This window comes from Chelonoidis abingdonii, chromosome 2, assembly GCF_003597395.2.
Source record: "Chelonoidis abingdonii isolate Lonesome George chromosome 2, CheloAbing_2.0, whole genome shotgun sequence".
NCBI classification, from domain to species: domain Eukaryota; kingdom Metazoa; phylum Chordata; order Testudines; family Testudinidae; genus Chelonoidis; species Chelonoidis abingdonii.
Genome location: NC_133770.1, coordinates 45653677 through 45675892, shown reverse-complemented (window position 1 = coordinate 45675892; position 22216 = coordinate 45653677). Strand labels below are relative to the sequence as shown.

Below are 22216 nucleotides of genomic sequence, written 5' to 3'. Positions count from 1 at the left end.
GCTCTAGGATGATCCGAGGAATGGAAACCTGCTTATGAAAGGAGACTCAAAGAGCTTGGCTTGTTTAGCTGGCCAAAAGAAGGCTGCGGGGGGATATGCTTGTGCTCTTTATAATATATCAGGGGGATACATATAGGGAGGAGAGGAATTATTTAAGCTTAGTACTAATGTAGGCACAAGGACAATGAGTCAAACTGGATATTGGAAGTTTTAGACCTGAAATTAGATGAAGGTTTCTAACCATTAGGGGAGTGAAGTTCTGGAACAGCCTTTCCGAGGGAAGTGAGTGGGCAAAAGACTTATCTGGCTTTAAGACTAAGCTTGGAAATGTATATGGAGGGATGTATTGATGGGATAGTTTATTTGGGCAATTGATCTTGGATATCAGCAGAATAAGTCTTGCTCAATGGTCTGTGAGGGGTGTTGGATGGATAGGATCTGGTGTTACTGCAGAGAATTTCTTCGTGGGTGCTGGCTGTTGAGTTCTTGTCTCCACTGTCTCAGGGTTTAGCTGATTGCCATATTTGGGGTCGGGAGGGAGATTTCGTCAGGGCGGATTTGGCAGGGGCCCTGGAGTTTTTCGCCTCCTCTGCAGCGTGGGCATGGGTCACTTGCTGGGGTATTCTCTGCAGTTGAGGTCTTCAAACCACAACTTTGAGGACTTCAATAACTCAGTCATGGGTTAGGGTTGTTATAAAAGTGGATGGGTAGGGTTCTGTGGCCTGCTTTGTGCAGGAGGTCAGACTAGATGATCATATTGGTCCCTTCTGACCTAAGAGTCTATGAGTCTATGAGAGGCTTTGACAAAGGGTGAACTGAGGAATTGCTTTTGTCTATTATGTGCTTATGTTTGGACAAATAAATCTGCTTAAAGGAGACTGGGCATGGTAATGAGTGCTTGTTAAGATGGGGAGAAGCCCTGCCATGTCCCATATGCTGGAGAACACAGGCACTTCGAGCAGCCCCTGATAGAAGGGGAGAATGAGATAGATCTTTGGTGCCCACTGAAGATGGGGGAAACAGAGGCAGCATGCACAGAACAACCTTGGGCCACAAGGGGGTGCTTGGGTGGTGGCCATTGTATTACATTAATACAGTTATTGAGAGCAATTCACCTTTTTAAAACCTAGAAAAAACAAAATGGAACATTACAGAGTACAAATTAATGGAGAGTAATATAATTAACACCAGCCAACATGGATTTATGGAAAATAGATCTAGTCAAACTAAACTGAAAGCTTCTTTTGATGGGACAACAAGTTTGGTTGATTAAGGTAGTAGGGCTGATATAATGTACTTAGACCTCTGTAAGGCATTTGACTTGATGCCATGTGACATTTTGATTAAGAAACTTGAATAATACGTACAAGATCAACATGGCACATATTAAATAGATAAAAGCTGGCTCACAAGTCACAAAATACACTTATAAATGGAAACAATCAATACGTGGGTGTATTTCTACTGATCCCATAGGGATCAGCTCTTAGTCCTACGCTATTTACCATTTTTATTGGTGACCTGGAAAAAATGTAATATCATCACGAATGATATAGAGATTGGCATGGTAAATAATCAAGCTGACAGGTCACTTGATACAGAGCAATCTGGACTGCTTGGTAAGTGGGAGCAAGCAAATAATATGCATTTTGATCTGGCCAAAAGTAAAGTCATACTTCTATCAACAAAGAATTCAGGCCATACTTGCAGAATGGGAAATTCTATCTTGAGAAGCAGTGACAGTGAAAAGGACTTTGAGGTCATGGTGGATAATTAGCTGAACATGAACTTCTAGTGCAAAGCTGTGGTCAAAAAGGCTGCTGAGATCCTTAATAGTCTCCTGTTTATACATCTAAGTATGAGTAGAAAGGTTGTATTACCTCTCTATTTGACACTGGTGTGACTGCTACTGGAATTCTGTGTCCAGTTTTGGTGTCCACACTGCAAGAAGGATGTTAATAAATTGGAGAAAACTCGTAGAAGATCCATGAGAATAATTAAAGGATTCAAACATGCTTTGTAGAGAAAGACACAAGGAGCTTAAATCTTTCATTTAACAAAGAGAAGGTTAAGGGGTGACTGAACATAGTCTATAAATACCTACATAGAGAATAGAAATTTAGTAAGAAGGCTTTTCAATCTAGCAGACAAATGTATACCAAGAGCCAAAGGCTTGTAGTTGAAGCTAGACAAATTCAGACGAGAAATAAGACACCAACTTTTTAACAGAGAGGGTAATTAACCATTGGGACAGCATACCAAGGATTGTGGTGGTTTCTCCATCACTGGCACTTTTTAAATCAAGACTGGATGTTTTTTGTTGTTGGTTTTTTGTTTTTTTTAAAAATACGATCTAGTCCAGAAGGAATTCAGGGAGGACTTACGGTCTATGTTATACAGCAGGTCAGACTAGATGAGCACAACGGTCCCATTGGGCTTCAGAATCTACATGAAATCACAAATAAAACCTCAGATTTGGTCTTGCTATACACAAAGACGCATTGGCACCAGTAATCATATTTCTGCACAGTGGATATGTTTAATGATAAAAACTTTAAAAATAAAAATTGAGCCTCTCAAAGCCAGTTTATCCAAAAAAAGTACAACACAATTCCCAAACTGCTAACATATGTTGGGGTGTATAATAAGTAACCCTAGTGAACATTAGTCTTTAAAGCAATGATGGGAGGGAGGAAGTATTTGGTAAGATTGTTTTTTACATGAGTGTTGTATAAGTTTGCCTCTAAAGATGAGGGTGGGATGAGTTACTTTACAAAATGGCATTATGAAAGCACAACTCAAACTAGCCAGCTAGGGTTTTGACTCTGCAGGTGTCTAATAAAACTGCTTGGATTGGGAATCATAAGCAAATGGCTATAAAAATACAGCAAAAGAGTTTAGACCAATCACACCTGAAGGGCTTGATTCTCATTTACATTATGGCCTCTTTACATCACTCTGGCATTAAACTGGACCTTAAAGTGTGTGTGAATTACAGTACACACACCCTTTACACTATAAGACTGGCACAAAGGACCTTGCTATAAAAGAGTATCAGGCCCAAAGTGTAACTATACTAGATACAGTGGGGGCAGATCCTCAGCCCCTTGCTACCAGTGCAAAACAGCTGTGATGCTGCAGGATCTGACCCCTCATGATTCCCCCACACATGGGAATTCTCAGGTGGTATAGCGCTGGCACTCAGGAGAGGGAGCAAGAGAAAGGGGCATACTTTGATGCATCTTCAACTCACTGAGCCCCAGCTGCTGGAACAACTGGGCTACATGCAGCTAGGCATAGGTTAAAGCAGCTTTTAGGGGACTGGCCTGGCTTCCAATTAGACTCAGGATTGGGGGACAGCAAAGATGGTTTGAAGCCAACTTTGCCCCAGTGGATGCCTCCTCAAGTCTTGCCCTGAGCACAACTCACGCACATGGGAGGATCTGGCCCAGCAACACTCCTTGGATTTACACTAGTGTAATGGAGAGAAGAATCTGGCCTAGTACTTACACCAAAATAGACAGTCTTGTGGTCTTGTGAGAGGCATCCAGGAGTGGACTATAGCACACAGTCTGAAATCATTTAACTGCTTCACCAGTGCTGTAGGTGAAGACTCAAGAATGGGGATATACTATTCAGACTTACCTGTAGAGAACTGATATACCTTTGCATATGTCAGCACCCATATCCATTTGAGTTGCATGTGTGCAAAAGGTTTGATTCAGGGTGCTCTTAGATATTTTTCATTTACAGTTTACTTGACACATTTATAATAATACTAGTGACTAGTTGCCAATATAAATTTCAAGAAGGCTTTTAGCAGCTTGTCTTCTCATGGGGAAAAAAAATGGCTTTTGGCTTTTAAATTGTCTTTCATTTTGTTTTGTTTTGTTTTTAAATGAAGCTTGTGATCTGATATAGGATTGAAAAACCTTGGTTGAAATATGTTCCCATAAGAAATATTCCCACTTGGAATATGGAATATTTGTCTCTCTTATCACAGACTACAAACATTTGTTTGGTGGTGTGCATGGGTATTTAGTTGCTGTAGTGCTATTTATCGTCCAAGTAACATTAACAATAAGTGAAGTTAAACATTAAAGATTCCAAATGTCTTTTTAATTGTTATTTAGTGAATGCTGCTATGACTTTCTATGTTTAGCGATAAATTAAAAGAAAAAAGACATCTGGTGACAATATACTTGTTCAGCGCTCCACATACCACGTTTTATTGATTTCTAATGCAGTTTCATTTTATACTCTACATTCTACAAGGTGACTTTGAGCCTTGTTTCAAAACATCTTTCTTGTTCCAGTTATTCTCATCTTTTTACAGCAATGCTTGTTCTCTATATATCTATCTTAAGTACTTATTGTGACAGATGGACAATATTCTGCAATATATTGAACAAACCTTATGGAATTAAGATCAACTTTACTGAGTTGAATTAAAAAACTTATTGAAAGTAGAGTTAACATCTCTGGGAGAATTGTATTAAACATGCAATGGTGTATGTGTTGTTGTGGAATTGTATGTACCCTCTCTAGTAGGTGGATGGTAATGAACTTCCTCAGTTATCAGCCTACGGAGACACAAATATTCTAGTTCAAACTGGATTCTCTCAGGCTTTGTATTAAAAGCCTGAGTTTAGGCTAACCTGGGGCTTACTTCCTGATCCAGCAAATAGACAGAACCTCTGGTCCATGAAGGGCCCCAATCCTTAGAGAAGCATTGCAAGGACTTGGCAAACTGAGGCCCTATAAGATTGGGTGCCAATTCTGAGCTGAAGCTCTGATGAACTTGTAACCACAAGGATGCCGTAGGGTAGGATATTAAAAGACTGCACTTGCCAGAGCCCCTGTGAGAGTTAGAATGAGCTCTGGTAAGCTTATTAGCATCTATGTAGGTTCTTGTATTGTTTTTGTATGTTTTCTCTGCAATGCTTTGTACCTTAAGAATAAAGTAGGCTTGCTTAGAGAGAGCCATGTAATAGCATATATCTGTAGCAATAACACTGTTACCGGTCTCTGAAGAGAAAGCAAGCAGATGTCCTAGGGCAATCTGTCTGTGCTCAGAATGACACAGTGAAGGCAGGGAACTGTCCAGCCTGGGAATATTGCAGTCAGAAGAGAGATATGTGTATCCACCCAAGAGAGGCAACAGCTGGGCAGCTGAAAGCCAAGAGTAGGTGCCCTTGATGAACCACTGAGGGGAAATAAAGGTGCAGTTGCCCTGAATTGTGACCCTTAGATAAACTCCATTACTGTAATATCTGAGCATTTCACAATCTTAAATGTATTCACCTTCACACCACCTCGCTGAGGTAGGGAAGTGCTATAATCCCTATTTTACAAGATGGGGAACTGAGGCACAAACAAGCTAAGTGACTTGTCCAAGGTCACCCAGAAAGTCTGTAGTGTAACAAGGAACTGAACTCAGTCTTCCAAGCCCCAGATCAGCCTCCCTGCCACTGGCCCATCTTAATCTCATCCAAGGGCTCAAGGAAACATTCTGCTTTCCATTACACACAACAATTTCACTGATTTTAGTAACTTACTCCAGATTTAAGGCCAGGATGTAATAGAGCCCCACATGAGTGCACAGGTGAGGGGAGTGTGCAAGGATCCTCTCTCTCTATTCCTCTTGCACAACTTACCCAATGGCTTGTTACAACTGCAGTCTGGGTGCTCAGGGGAATGCAGGGACTGGTCCCTGGGTGCCCTACTGGAAGCATACAATGTCCCAAAGAAGAGGTAATGGCAGAGAAGAGGCATGGCCATATCCCTTTACTGTAAATAATCCCCACCCTAGTAAATAATAGTGATATACACATACTACTATAACTTTCAATTTGTTCAAAACAGAGCCCTTCTGCATTTGAGCTATCATGACCATATAAAGACAAACCCTTCATCCTTATACAGACTGCCTATAAAATGATGGCTTGCTTCTGAGGCAGGCTTTTAAAGCCTCTAATGGAGACAGCGCTGGCTAAAACAGAGAGCTGCACCCCAAGTCTTGTGCTGACTGGTATGTTCACACAACACACACTGTTGAGAGTTTCCACCATTGCATTTTAAGTCAGCAGGCACCTGTGCTTTTTCTAATGTCTGGTCTACGCTACAACTGTAAATGGACCTAAATTACGCAACTTCAGTTACGTAAGTTACTTAACGGAAGTCGCCGTAACTTAGGTCGATTTACAGATGTGTCTCCCGCTGACTTACCTTACTCTTGTCAGGGAGATGGAACACAGCAGTCGATGGGAGACCATTTTGCTATCGACCTAACATGTCTTCACCAGACCTGCTAAATCGACACTGCTGCACCAATCGCAGCATTGCCAATTTAGCAGGTAGCATAGATATGGCCTAAGCTGGGCTGGAGTGTGAAGGTTACTCACTCCAAGGTATCCATCTCTTTTAGTCCTTCTCCAGCTTAATAAAACACTTATGCCTTTTTTGTGCTTTTTTTCCCCCAAGTATTAAAGGTAAATAAAATTCTTACCTTGTGATTATATGTATGCTAAAGAAAATGTACTGAATGAGGTGTCTCCACTCCCCTTTTCTAAGCTTTCCATGCACTTCCCCTAGGAGAATCCCTCCACATTTTGAACTCTCAGTCACTAATCTTGCTATAGATAATCCTATTTACTGTTCTGTAGAACAATCTTATAGCTGCCCTCTCCCCATCTAGTTAGTGAGCTTTTTTAAATCCATTCTGTGATAGATACACTGTGGCCCAGTTCTCATAAAGGCAGATGTATGTGCTTCACAGCAACAGATCATTTCAGAAAAATTCTGGAAGGGGGATGGAAAGTTGTCAGTAACCCCCCCACTTATGCTTACATGCTGAGGCTGTGGCTGCTTGTGGTAGGTTGGTGGGCCAGTCCCATCCCAGAGGGGGGGAGGCAGGTGGGTGGAGTTTGGGTGACGGGCATCTCACCAATGGCCAGCCTAGGGCAGGGATCAGGGCTTTGTCACTCCACATTCAACTCCAACCCAGGCCACTGCTGCTGCTTCCTGATCAGCAGCGCAGAGAGCAGGGGTAGTCCCAGAAGCTATTCAAGACAATCTGCTGCCCCCTTTCTAAAAGGCCTAGCAGGGCAGTTTGGGTTGGGCCAAATCTGACACTTTAGGCAGATGCCCAAAAGTTGAGAGGGTGGGGAGCAAACCAAGGTTGGAATGGCTGCCCCCTCCATAGCACATGACATCCTGCTTAACAAGACTAGAAATGCTTCAGACTCAAATATGTTGATTTTCCTTTCCAATTTCTTACTTAATGATATAATTACAAACCAACTTGAAAGTATAAATGGTCACATTAACTATTTTAACAGAAATATTCGGCATAAATCAAGAAATACCCATTTCACTAGATGCCAACCAAGATTCACAAACTTGAAGGAAAAGGAATCAAAAAACAAGCATACTTAATTGTTACGCATCTCACACATGATTCTGGGTTGATCGCCAGATTTAGATGTGCTCTGAAGTAGGGAAGCCTAGAGCAGCATTGGGATATCACAGCTAATAGTGAATTCTGAGATTTGATTTGATAACACTGAAAAAAACAATAATGATGACTACCATGGAATGAATGCATAGGAAGCAATGGTATTATAAAACACTGCTCTCACTAATGCATTTCTAACTCTTGCCTGATGGATTGAACTTTTTAAAATACAGCTAGTTTAGCCTGAAAGCTTTTTCATAAATGCTTTAGCCAGTTAAACAGACAAACTTGAAACAGACACAATATTTTATTAAAGCTTACTGTAAAGTTATTATTGCAACTAAAAAAAAGTATACAGTGGAAAAAACATTGACTGCACAGGAACCTACATCAAACTTTTGATTTTCAGCCCCAAACCCTCTATTCATAACATTCAGTTTATTTCATGTAGGAAGGCACATTTATTACATATGAACAAAAATGCATTTTAAAACTGCTTCCAATTCACAATAAACACCATATGCACACAGACTTAAATTCTGAAGTAAATCAAAATGCTATAACAAAACATTGTGAAATTATTTCCTCTTTCACTTTCCTGTTTAAAAGACTGGCCAAGACACACACACATTCTGGGCCCTCAATTTTTAGCAACCCTTCACATGTCAGTGCCCATCTGTTTTTGTTTGTATTTTTAAGTGTCTGTTTTTAGCCCTTTTTGTTGCAGAGATCACTTTCAAAATATAAAGAAAGCTCCATGGTTGACAGTTGAGTAATTTTTTCTAAAAACCAGTGATTACTCTTGAGCCACACTAGAGCCAACGAAGGCTGGGCTTTGGGGCTTTTGAAGCCCATGACCATCAGCTCCTATTTTTTGATGGAGGGGAAGGAGCCCAAACTGAATTCTACTTTTGGGGAGATTTTCACTAGTGGTGAAGGGATTCCACAAACTCCTTGTCAGCTGTTCACAGCTAATCCATTTCTTCTTCTGAGCTACAAAAATGGCCTCCAGCTACAAGGGGTGGGGCAGCTAAGTGGAAGAGCCAGCTCAGCCTGTAGTTGCTGACAAATGATGTGGTGAGGAGGCAAAGGAACAGGAGGCCCTGCTTCCTCTTATTCCCAGATTCAACAGTGGTAGCCACTCTGGGAGGGGTGAGGAGGCAATTCAGAGGATAAGGGGAAAGGGCAGGGCGGGGGCGGTGGAGGAGGAAAAATACACTTCAAATTCTTGGAAGCATTAGACCTTTCATTGGTGAACACTTGTGAGAGGAGAGGTTGCCAGGAAGCATCATATCCAGAAGCCAGAAGGGAAGGGGATATTTAGTGTGTAAACATTTGGGGTGGAGAGGAAGAGACAGGGCTGTCATTGGGAGAGGGGAGAGACAGAGAAATATGGGAGCCTTCAAAAGATTGAGGGGGAGAGAGAAAAGTGCTGGAATGTGAAGAGAAGCTGGAATACAGATGAGAGTAAGGGGAAGACACAACATAATAGAAGGGAGGATATCAGGGCATGAATGAGAAGGAATGTAAATATAAACAGACAAAACAGAGGAATGGGAATGGTGATTTTCAAATAAAGAAACAGACAAACAAGGGAGAAAGGAAAGAAAGTAATGAAAAAACAGAGAAAACAGTAATGAGAAATGAGAAAATGATGCAAAGATGTATACAATGAATCTAGAGAGAGACAGAAAGAAAAAGCAGGGGATGAAAAATGGGAGAAGAGAACAAATGCAAGAAATAACCCAAACTGTTAAGCTAGTGAACTTTATTGAATCTATTTATGTTCCTTTATATTATTTCCCCGATGACTTCTTATCTCTGTTGGGGAATAGAATGGAATCACAGTTGCGAATACATATTTCTACTACTGGCTACTACACATTATGTATAGTTAATTAACTAGAGAAGAAAATAGACTATTACCCCAAAATCACCAGAATACATACTAAACCCTTGAGTAACAAGGGATAAGTAGCCCTAAGACCTCTAGCTTAACTGGAGAATTGTCTACTGAAACAATTTCCAAATGATGGTTGTGACGCACAGACCTATCCAGGTTTTTTTACATTGCTCCCAACATCAAGGCATCCATGCAAAGGCAGATAAGATCCATGTTTTCTGGAACAGAGGAGACTGAAAGATGCTTCAAAAATTGCTCTCTTCCTATCACCTACCAATTGAAATTAATGTAACTCCAAAAGTTTGTGAGGGTTTGGAGAAGACAAAATCATCTCCTTGACACTCCCCAAAATACAAGCGCCAGCAAGAGCTGATGATGCCACCAACACATGCCTGCTTCAGCACAGTTTTAGGTATTAATGCTAACATTAATATTTGCAGAGGAAACAGAATCGCTAACGTTGGTCTTGGCAGGCAAGTGATTAACTGATTTTCAAATATATTGTTATAAAAGGCCAAGTTTCCAAACTGGTTTCCAAAACTCCATCCACAAATTTGGCATACATTTCTGCTTGTGCAACCACAAAACTGACTCTCCTCTCCCAAACCCCTCAAAAAAGCATTTATTTTTTATAAATAAAGGTTTGATGCTACCATAGAAATGTAATATACAAGTTGGTAAATAAAAGCAAGAACTCACTCGAATTATAGTAAAGACAAAATATATATATCATTTTGAATAGAACACTTGTTCCTGGGACATATATTAAAAATACATTTCCCACGTTGTTCTGGTATCCTTGGTCCTTCCTTTTATTTGATAAGATTTGTGCATGAGCAAATGCAATTTCAAAAGCCCTTTTGAAACCTTGCATAAAATCTCATATTACAGGCCAAATAGCACCTTTCATTTTCATCACTACATGGGGAAAACTGGGGACAGAATTTAGTTTACATTACATTACTGGTTTGAGAGAGAACAAATTTTTAGATTTTGAAAAACATTGCAGTTCATCTCTTAGGGCTGGATTCAGGGGCGGCTCCAGGCACTAGCGCATGAAGTGCATGCCTGGAGCGGCAAGCTGTGGGGGGTGGCCTGCTGGTCGCCGTGAGGGAGGCATGCCTTCGGCCTTCAGCAGCATGCCTGCGGGAGGTCCGCCAGTCCTACGGCTTCGGCAGCAATTTGGCGGCAGGTACGCCGAAGGCACAGAACCAGCAGACCTCCCGCAGGCATGCCGCCAAATCCACGTTACCAGTGGACCTCCCGCAGGCACGCCACCAAAAGCCGCCTGACTGCCATGCTTGGGACGGCAAAATACATAGAGCCGCCCCTGGCTGGATTGTGGCAGCGTTACTCACATTAGGCCAGTTCCAATGCTCATTGAAAGTCCTTTAAGGAAAAAAGGGTAGCACAATCTAACCCCTTTCGGGGGCAAAAATGGATTCTATCCTAAAAGAAGCTTAATTTTAAATAGCTTAAATATTTAAATGTACAGCATATTTTCATGAAGAGTAAAAACATAACTTTCATAGAAAAAGCTATTGAAGAAGCAGCAAAGGGTCCTATGGCACCTTATAGACTAACAGACATTGGAGCATGAGCTTTCGTGGGTGAATACCCACTTCGTCGGATGCATGTCACAAAAGCTCATGCTCCAATACGCTTGCTAGTCTATAAGGTGCCACAGGACTCTTTGCTGCTTTTACAGATGCAGACTAACATGGCTACCGCTCTGACTATTGAAGAAGTTCATAGTAAAATAATGTCCTCTGCTTGTCTTTCCAAATACTATTAATATTTGATTTATTCTGATTAGACAATCCTCAGGCTGACACTACAGCTGAAATCCTGAGCTTACTGAAGTCAATGGGAATTTTGCCATTGACTTCAATGTAGCCAAGATTTCACCCTATCTGTTATAAAAGTTATGTTATCTGTACATGTACACCTATATATGTACATACATATGCACACACATACACACACTATATGCGACTCCTTTTCTGTAGAAGGGTGATCTTCATGCATTGTGTAATGCTTTTAAACAACATAAATTTTCTGCAAACCCTTACTCTTATGATAGAAGATAAAAGTCTAAACGAAGTGCTTTAACCTTATCGAATTTAAATATATCAATAATATTTGTCAAATTTCTACCATATTGATACATTCACCTGAAATGTTTCAATTTTGTCAGATGAGAATTTTCCAAAAGAAATCTGTTGCATCAGAATTAATTACTGGGTTTCATTTATAAGTTCACTATTGTTCAATCATTTTCTTTAGTCTGAAATTCACTATGCTAATGTTTCATAACGCTTCTCTTTTCTCAAAAGATAAGGATCTTATCTGCAGAAACGTCATTTGCACCATTCACCTTAGGCTTTCAACAACTAGCTGTAAATGTTAGTAGTGGACCTCTAACATAATATATGCAGGGATTAAAAAGCAAATAGTTACCAATTTTCAGTAGCTCCTTGTCCAACGGGGCACAGCAATATGTCTGCACACTATCAATTGCAGAATTGCAAACTAAATAATAATATATCTTACAAAACATCTTACAGTAAGTTTCTTAGTAAGTAGCAATATTTGAAAATATGCCAAAATATACAGAGATATTTGATAAAACAAGGAAAAAAACAAATACTATTTCAAATCCACTAGATACATACAAATATTATTTATTATTGGTATTACGGTAGCACCTGGGGACTTCAACCAAAATAGGCATCCGATTGTGCTAGGCACTTTACAAATACAGAATAAAAGACAGTCAGTACTTACTGGTTTAATATTACATCTAGAATGAATGATGACCCAAATGCATCAACCTGGAAGCTGGCTCGGGCAACATGAGTGGACTGCAATGTTAAAAAGATTGAAATGTGTTAGCACTCCGCTACATCAAAATGCATCACATAGATTTGAGAACATAGTATAGACAAAAAATGAAATAAAAGTATTAAGCATCAATATGCCATTAGCCCAGGAAAAATTCTTACTGTTTAGTGTACAAATATGTTGAATAATGTTTTTTTCTATATTATCTGATTTTATTCAAGATGTAGAAGTAGCAGGATAATAAACCCAAATAAATAGAGGCAATGTTCCCTTTCATAAATTTCTACCTTTGCAACCCATTGTCAAACTTAGCATCTCCGAAGGTAGGAGTTTTCAATGCATCATCCTGTATTGGGGTGTTATTTCTCTCATATTACATCACTATTGATCCACAGGAACTGCAGGACACAATATCTTTCTTTGGAACTCATATTCTCAACAGAAAGGTAAAAACACCACAAGCCAACCTTCCCTGACTAACCATCTAGACTGCACCTGGATCTGGAGACAAATCTGTGGAGAATAGCGAGACAGCTGCTAATATGAAGCACGCTAACTTGGTTAGACTGCTTCTTTGTGGTCTGGTCTAAACACCCTCAACCCTCACTGAAATTATATGGCGATGGAAGGTACTCAGCACCTTGCAAGATCAAACCCTTGATCTTGATGCATGGAATTTTCTCTTTTCAGCGCACATATACAGGAGTGATAGCAGTGTTATGAATTGCTAAACCATACGGTCAGCTACGTTTATCATGTGGTTTCTGGCCGCCTCACTTACATTCTACCCACTAATCCATCTCGGCCAGAACAACTTCCAACATTCCAAATCCCTGAGCAGCTACAAAGAGCTGCCATTTAAAAAACCTAAACAAACAATGTGCTAGAGAAGTCTCATTCCTCCTCTCCTAGCCAAGTGTATCCTTCCTTCATTACCACCAAAATTACACTAGTCCAATATTTAGTCCTACTCAATGACATGTATAAGGTCTGTTGTCTCACAACCTGCAGGGCCAGAAATGGGAGCCTTCCCCCCATCCCCATTAGAAAAGGAAAATTCCCAGTTTTCCAATGGGACACAGAGCATGACACTAGTCCTAGAAAGTCCCAAAAACTAAACTGCAAAACTGATTTTTGTTTAAATAAAAAGCCATTTTTAGATCACTTTGGAGGAGTTTTAAATTAGTTGCAATTCTTTCCCTCTGAACCCTGTACAACTGGACTTGTAGTAACTAAGGCGGAGGGATTTAAAGGCTTTATAGGCAGAAGGATTAAAAAAGTACTATATTTTTTCTTTAAAAACCCCTCGTAATACCTTTCTGTAAATAAATGCAATACAGGTTAGCGCAGAAGTTATCAAGGATTTACTGGAGGTCAGTTGGGATGGCCTGCACAACTCACTCCAAAGATGTGGAAGCAAAGGCCATTTTTTCATGCTTCTCAATCCTGGGGTTGGTACAGTCCAGGGAGCAATTTACAGAAGCCTCAAGTTTGTCCTAATGTATGGTCATCTGCCCATTGACCCAAGAGTCTTTCAGCACCTGGAGATTGCACTCTGTCCCCTCAGGAACATCCCTATGCCTGAAGTAGTAGGGGGTGTTGTGGCCTAGGGACATATGCCAAATCTGTGCCACTCAGGTAACCCACAAATACAAGTGGTATCGTCACAGAGGCAGATAACCCAGCTTTGGGGCTACTTTGCTGCCAGAGCAGAATTGGGCCCCATAGATTTTTACATTTCATAAATGGGGGTTGTGATATTAGGAAAGATAGCCCGTAACACACGTCGCTCCCTTCTACAAAGTGCAGAGGCACATCACTTCCACAAAGGGGTCCACAGAAAGAAGTGCCTGGGCAACTATATGGGGCTCAGTGAGTGCTGTATTCACATTGGAAGGTCATGTGTTGAGAAAAGGCGGTTCAGTAAGCTTTCAGCATAAAGAGGGAAGGAAAATAGTGAAGTACAGTAGAACACAATTTGAAATTCAATCTGTCATGTTTGTACCAACAAGCTAATGCCACCAGCTCCCAGGCTGGTAGGAGCTTTGAAAAGGAAAAAATAGGAAGCGTGGCCCAAAATATTACAGAGAAAATCCTCCTCGAGAGGCTTTCTAGTGGATGCTCCCTATTTAGAGTTGTGAAGAGGAACAAGTCAATTTTCCTTGGCTTTAAGAAGAGGAAAGTTAGGTTAGTCTGTTCAAGGGCTCCCAGGGGTCCATCCTCTTTCATAGGGAGAAGCTCTCCTCACTGCTGTCAGTTGCTAATGATATCATCAGCAGAGTCAGAGCAGCACTGACTGTACTGAGAACAAAAGCTCACGCTGGCTGCTGCCCTTAGAAGGGGATTGGTAGGGAAAAAATGGGAGCTCCTCTAGTGGTAGTTACTCCCAGGGAACTGGAGAAACATCCCCATCTGCACTGCAGATGAGGAACCGCAAGGAAAGCTCAGCTGGAGGAAGAGGAAAGGACCAGATCCCCTGAACTTCCCTCTTTGGAAAGTCAATGTTATTTTACAAAAAGATTTCTGAAGGATTAAGCAGGGATGAAGGCCCTGTAGCCCTGCCTACTCCTTGACTTTGGAATGCAGGGAGACATTACGCCTGATAGAGTTCACAGCACTAAGACTCTCCTATCTTTCCTTGTCTACTTCTCTTGAAGCACTGAACTGCTCCTAAGTTCCCTGTGCTACTTGCAGCCCACAATGAGCTACCAGGATCAAGTTCTCACAGGCATTACCTTATCCTTTCCATGCCTGGAAATATATAATGGAGACACATTCGCCATCAGTTTCCTTGGTGGAAAAGGAAAACATGACAAGTAAAGGGAATGACACTCTTTTGGTTTGCTGGCTTCTTTTTTAAAGTACGCTGCATAGGTATTTTGTTGAAGGTTCACTAATATGGGAATTTCAATGTAAGAGAATTAACACAAGTAACAGGGATTCCCCCCAAAATAGAGACCCAAAGTACAATTTTTTAAAACAGAATGATTTTTTTAAGTGCTTAGAAGACAAGTAGTATTGGTGAATCCAGTCGAAGTTTGAGGTTGGACCTTCTCTTCAAAATGGTCAGTTTTGGTAATGAAATGTATGTGCATATAAATCCCAGGAATTTAAACCCTGCTTTAGTTGTAAGAGCCAATGTAAAATTAACTATCGAACTGCTAGGGTGCCTCTTTATTGATATCTTTTTACATATACAATTCACATATTTATAGATTTTAAGGCCAAAAGACACAAGACCATTATGATCATTTAGTCTGACCTCCTCCATAACACAGGCCATAGAATGTCATGAGGTGATTCCTCCATCAAGCCTCTTATTTCTCATAGAGCTACAGCAGATCTTTTAGAAAAAGACATCGAATCTTGATGTTAAGACATCCCTGGGTAAATTGTTCCAATGGTTAATTACCCTCACTGTTAAAAACATGTAGCTTATTTCTAATCTGAAATTTGTCTAGTTATGAGATTCCAGGCATTGAATGCATATTTTTATATACACACACAGTTCTACACATACAAATTATACAGAAATGTATGTGTGTGTATATATATATACACACACACACACACTTTTCATGTTATGACTTATTTATTGCGTTACAGCCTTTAAAAAAAGAAAATGTGAAGTGGTACAATTTTTATGATAATCCCTTTCATGTAAAATTAGTCAATATCAGGAGAGTGGGAGCTTTTCTGAAACTTTAAAATTATAGGGTTTTCAAGATATTTAGAATTATTCTGAAGTCTTCATTGCGTCTGCTTACAGAAAAATTGTTCAAAACCCCTTCAATTCTCTCTTTGTTATGCACTAGAGCTGAAGTGGTGACATCATTTTTAGGTGAATTTGATGTGCTCATATTCTCCATTTTCCTGTGCCATGCAGAGGGATTACTACTGATTCCTTTGCAGTAGTCCCCAGTTTGCATTTTATGTTCAACCCAAGATTCCACCATTTACATCTGTGGTCCCCAAGAGTTCTAAGATTGAAACCCAAGAAGTTTAGAGAAGCCCAAATCTGGTACCATGTCCATCTCTTGCTTGCCATTGCAGCTACTAGCACCTCCTAGATTATCAAAATTGTATTTTTGATAACATTTTTGTTAACAGTACTGTGCAATATGAAACATTTCAAAAAGTAGCCTTTTTTGGCAACAGTTTGTTGTTGTTGTTTTTTTAAAAAAGGCCATTTTGGACCAAACTCCTGTTTGTAAAAGAAATGTTGATGAACTCTAAGAGACCCAACAGAAAAAAAGAAATTTCATTCTGACTGAGTGGACATAGCTTTAACCAGAGGGTGGTCTCTGTAAATTGGTCAAGCACAGGATTGAGGGAGGAATCCTACTTCCAACAGACAGGAAGTAAAGAGGATCCTTTACAAGAATGATCCCTTAGGAAACAGTTTGCTGTAATAAAACACAGAATATGCAACATCCCAAATTATCAATAAGGAGAAATGGACAGAAAAAAAAATCCTCTGCCATCATCTGACAATCTGAAGTAAAATCAGTTCAGTACTAGATCTGGTTGGGAATTTTTTGTCAAAAAAATCTCAGTTCGTCTAAAGCTAAACTTTTTGCAGCAATGTATCAAGTTTGACAAAACTTTGTTCAGAAAAGTTTCTCAGGTTCAGGATGGATTTTTGAGTCAAAAAACAGAAAGAGAAAGAGCACCCCAGAAGAACCAAGAGCCCAGTGGTTATGGCACTCAGCTGGGATGGAGGAGTCTCTGCTCTACCTGATTCAGACCAGGACTTAAACTTGAATCTTCTATATCCCACGTAAGTGCACTAACCATTGGACTCTTGGCTATTCTGGAGTACTTCAGTCAGTCTTAGCATGTGTGTGTGTCTGTCTCTCTCTGTCTCTTTCTTCACTTCTCCCACCCCCATCAAAAAACTATGAAAGTTTCTGTTCTGTCCTGATGCACAATGGGAAAATTCTCAAAATCAAATTTTCATGGGTCAGGAAAAACATTTCTCACTCAGCTCTATTCAGTATGTTTCCTAGGCTCAGAATAATACTGAATATTTCTGCAAGATGCATGAAGTAAAAAACTTGCTTCTACACTATTTTTAAACAAGACTACTAAATCATATTTTGACAATCTGAACTGTTTAGAGAAGAGATAAAATGGCTACCAAAGAATTAACTTCAGATTCCCAGACACATGACAACAAAAGAACCAAAGGGAAGGAAATCAATGGATTCTTTTATGCCATCTAACTCAAGCAATAGGAACAAGAAAGGCACCTGCAAGGGCTCCTCTCAACCACTGAAGCAAGATAATCAATTATGTCATTCAGTTCTCAAACCAAGCAACTTTCCCAGAAAACTGAAACATTTTTATCATAGATGTGACACGTCAACATGTGACAGCTGAATCATAAAAATGGAGTTCCACTGTCACAAGGAAGAAGCACACTATACAGCATATGAACAAGAGACAGAAGTAGAAAACACCACCATAATGAAAAAAACATAGTGCTTCCAGCTCTAGAACAATCTAGAAGTTCCAGAACCATAATACTAACAGCTTGCGTGCAAGTAAATAAAAAAAAAAGACAGTATGATTAATCCACCTCTAAACTAGGATGACTGCAGTACAACATATCCCAAAGAATGTTGTCAGATTTGCACAAGCGCATAACATGGAGTTCCTCTGTAGACAGCTCCTCTGTAGACAGTGCTGAGTGCCATACACAGCTAACATGGGGTAGTTAACAATTGACGTTATTAAAGATTGTGAAGTTAAAACAACATTCCTATGTGAAATATTACAGGAGGTTTTGACACAAGTGATATGAAACTGAAGAGTCTAAATCAGATTCAGGGTGATGTACAGTCAGTATAATAGAGTGCTAAAAAGGAACCTTTAGGTGTGTTTACATGAACTTTTAGTTTGGGGCAAGCTGAGCTGTAAATCTAACTAATGCTAACAAGCCATGTCCTGATTGTGAGTGTGGGCCCTGCTACCCACACTCACAGGTGTTCTGGCTTTGATCTATGCAGCTTTGAAATGGGAGTAGATCACAATGCATTCGGGAACTGTTAATGTGTTGCAGCAGGGCCCACACTGACAAATGGTGCAAGACAGGCTAGCACCATGTAGAGTTACATCCCAGCTTGCCCAGAACTAAGTGTTTGCATAGATAAGCCTTTACTGTACACAGCACTCTATGTATGGGCCAACGCCTCGTCCTAGTTACATCATACAATCACAGAAACGTAGGGCTGAAAGGGATCTTGAAAGATCATTTACTCCAGCCCACTGAGGCAGGGCCAAGTACCATAATGAATCCAGAATAGATCCAGTGATTTATTACTGCAACCAAGACCAGAATTTAGTCCAGTGGTTCCCAAACTTCATTTCGCTGCTTGTGCAGGGAAAGCCCCTGGTGGGCCGGGCCGCTTTATTTACCTGCCATGTCCGCAGGTTCAGCCGATCGCAGCTCCCACTGGCCGCGGTTCGCTGCTCCAGGCCAATGGGAGCTGCTGGAAGCGGCGGGCACTACGTCCCTGTGCTTCTTCCAGCAGCTCCCATTGGCCTAGAGCAGCGAACTGCGGCCACTGGGAGCTGCGACTGGCCGATCCTGCGGACGCGTCAGGTAAACAATCCGGCCCGGCCAGCCAGGGGCTTTCCCTGCACAAGCGGTGGAACAAGTTTGGGAACCACTGATTTAGTTCAATGTATTCAATCCTGTCACCTCCTCTGAAACTTCACGCAGGTGTCAGTGACCAGTATTCAGAGACATGCCTATATTAGTAATAGAAAAATCTCAGAACAAAAGAATCAGTCTTTTAAATGTTGTACAGCACAAAAAATATAAATAGAATGGGGAGCAACTGTGGTTCCCTAGGACACATGGAGGTGGTGGCCACTTTAAATATGTAATATTCACTAAAATATTTAGAATCATACAAAACTGAATCTGGTAAAATTATTGGATTCAGATATGATACCATCTGAAGGAACTGTCAAATCTCCATCTTGTCCCGACCATCCTTAGCAGGTACCTCTTGAAATACTTGTAGACAACAATTTACCACTTCCTTAGTCATTCTCTCTCTTTGTTCACAAGCTCTCTCTTTGGTCACACCTATAACTATATCTAGATACATATGGCAATTTCTTAAACAGACGCCATACAAAAATGCAGAAACAGGAGAATGTGTTAGTGCTGTGTAAAAATTTAGTTAGAATATATATGGGATGCTTCTGACTCCTGAGTGACAAACATGCCACAAACTTTGCTGAAAAACTAGAAATTAGAAAGGCTATTTAAAAGGGTTTTTTTTTTCCATTTGTTTGCTTTGTTAATACTGAACTATACTTTTGTATCTCTACACCTGCTAGGCTTCAGAAGGTGCAGGGCTGCTGAGAGCGGGTTCAGGCCCCTGTGCAAAAAATTTTTTGGGCCCCACAGCAAGGGTGGACCGGCTAAACAGGGCCAACGAAGCTGGGCCCTGGCCCCCCTTCTGGACCTCCGGGCTCTGGTAATTTGTGCCAGCTCCCACCCCCCGCCCCTTGTCAGCCCTGAGAGGGTGAGAGAAGCATTATCAGCCAGATCCTCAGCTAGTGGGGAATTGACATAGCTCCACTGGCTTCAGCAGAGCTTTTCCAATTTACACCAGCTGAAGATCTGGTCCTGAGTTCTAAAATAGTTTCTCTCCATACAAACATCATGATACCAATGGACTGTCAGAGCTAAAAGCAAGGGCTGCATATCCCATTGGAAAGCCAGGAATCTATTCTTTCCAGTAGTTAAAAGGTTTTTTAATTGTTTGTGGTTATTAAATTAGAGGCTGCTTAAACCTGTTCAGTGGGATGAAATAATGAGTCCTGGGGAAGACAGATGAGTGGACAGAGAGCTGATGGAGCAGCCATAATTGCAAGATCAATGCTGTTTATCCTATGGACATCATTACCATATGGGAAACATCTAAGTGGTGGTGGTGACCATTTTTAAGCAGCCCCTCTGACCACTTCACCTAAACTCTGCCTACTCATCCATCTTCTCCAGAACTACTTCTAACATTCCAGACTTCTGAGTAGATTCAGTCGCCATTGATAATAAATAATTAAACTCCCAGAAAAGTACTCCCACCCCCGAAATGAGAAATTCTCCCCAAAACCACCCTAAATTAATGTGGCCCAAGGGCTAGGTGAGGCAATATTCAGTTTTGCACCTGTGACAGGTTTAATTCCAGACTTTTCATGACCCTCCAGAGTTAAAAAGGCAGCTTTATATAACTGAAATGGGCAAGTCTTCACTTCCTAATGAGATACCCAGCACTTGCTTCTAGCTTTGGAAAATCCTGAAATATTGGATTTTATATTAATGACAATTTTATGTCTAGAAACGTTACTTTAGTTTATTTATAGAGTTTTTTAATTTAGTTATAATTTTAATCTCCTTCTGAGACCAATTAGCATAACTTTTGTGGAGAGCAGGCAAGGATTCAGGTATGAGAGCAGTGGTGCTTATCTAATCTGCTGGACGTCTTTGAATATATCACTGCCATGACAAATAAAGGAAATTCAGTGGATGTTGTACCCTTAGATTTTTCAAAGTGCATTTGACAAGGTTCCACATCAAAGATAAAGGGCTAATGCAAAAAATCATGAAATAGAAGATAATATGGTGTGATGAATAAAGTACTAGATTAACAATAGGGAACAAAGAAAAGCCCTGGATGAAAACTTTTCAAGATAGAAATATGTTACAAGAGGATTAATCCAGGGTCAGTTTGAGAGCTTCTAATTATTGTCATAATTATATTAATACAAACCGATTTTAACTACTATTGAAGATAAGGCTTCTAAGGGTACGTCTACACTGCACGATTATTTCAAAGTAGTTTAAACCGATGTTACAAAACCGATGTTATAAAATCGGTTTAGCGCGTCCACAGTGCGATCAAAAAATCGATTGCTTATGTCCATGGTCCAAGGCTACCATCGATTTCAGGAGCGGTGCACTGTGGGTAGCTGTTCCTCAGCTATCCCATAGTTCCCACTTCCGTGTTGAGAGCACAGTGCCTGATGATGGCAGAAAACATTGCCCGGGTGGTGCTGGGGTACAGCCTCACCCCTCCCTTTGTGAAGGCAGCAGACACCTTTGGCGCCTTTTTCACGGAGTGCATTGAGCAAACGCCATAGCACAGCAATCATGGCCCTGAGATCACAAACGGTATTCTGACCATGTCAACACCTCGCGTACTCTTGTGCTGACTATACTGAACAATGAACTGCAAAGGCGAGGAGGAGAGGAGGAGCACTATTGCTGAGCGGTCGAGGACAGCGATGACGAGATGGAGCAGAATTCTCCATAACCGCTGGCCCCAGCGTTTTGGAGCTACTGCTATTAACGGGCATCTACTACCATTGAACGCCGAATTTGGGCACGGAAACAAGCACAGACTGGTGGGACCCATTGTTTGACAGTGTGGGACGTTCGCATGGCTGCGAAACTTTCGCACGCGTAAGAGCACTTTCTTAGAACTTTGTGACATGCTTTCCCTGCCCTGAAACGCCGTAATACAAACATGAGAGCAGCCCTCACTGGAGAAGCGAGTGGCAATACCTCTGGAAGCTTGCAACGCCAGACAGCTACCGGTCAGTCGGAAATCAATTTGGAGTGGGCAAATCTACTGTGGGGCTGCAGTGATGCAAGTAGCCAAAGCAATTGTTAAGCTGCTGCTACGAAAGGTTGTGACTCTGGGAACGTGCAGGTGATAGTGGATGGCTTTGCTGCAATGGGTTTTCTGAACTGTGGTGGGGCCACAGATGGAACCCATCCCTATCTTGGCCCCAGACACCAGGGCACCCGTACGTGAACCGCAAGGGTACTTTTCAATGGTGCTGCAAGCACTGGTGGACCACAGGGACGTTTCAACCACATCCACGTGGGATGGCCAGGAAGGGTTCATTGACGCTCGCGTCTTCAGGCAGACTAGTCTGTTTAAACGGCTGCAGCAGGGAATTACTTCCAGACCAGAAAATAACGTTGG

The 22216-nt window shown here is 41.1% G+C and overlaps 1 protein-coding gene across 13 annotated transcripts in view; it reads right to left on the bottom strand.

Annotated features, from left to right (window-relative positions):
- Positions 1-22216, bottom strand: part of ADAM22 (ADAM metallopeptidase domain 22) — a 246355-nt gene that overhangs the window by 200385 nt on the left and 23754 nt on the right. For all 13 annotated transcript variants that reach the window (XM_032793371.2, XM_032793373.2, XM_032793374.2 and 10 more), the window contains exon 3: positions 12147-12223. In XM_032793371.2, coding sequence (XP_032649262.1) covers positions 12147-12223 — 77 coding nt within the window. The remainder of the gene's footprint in view (positions 1-12146; positions 12224-22216) is intronic.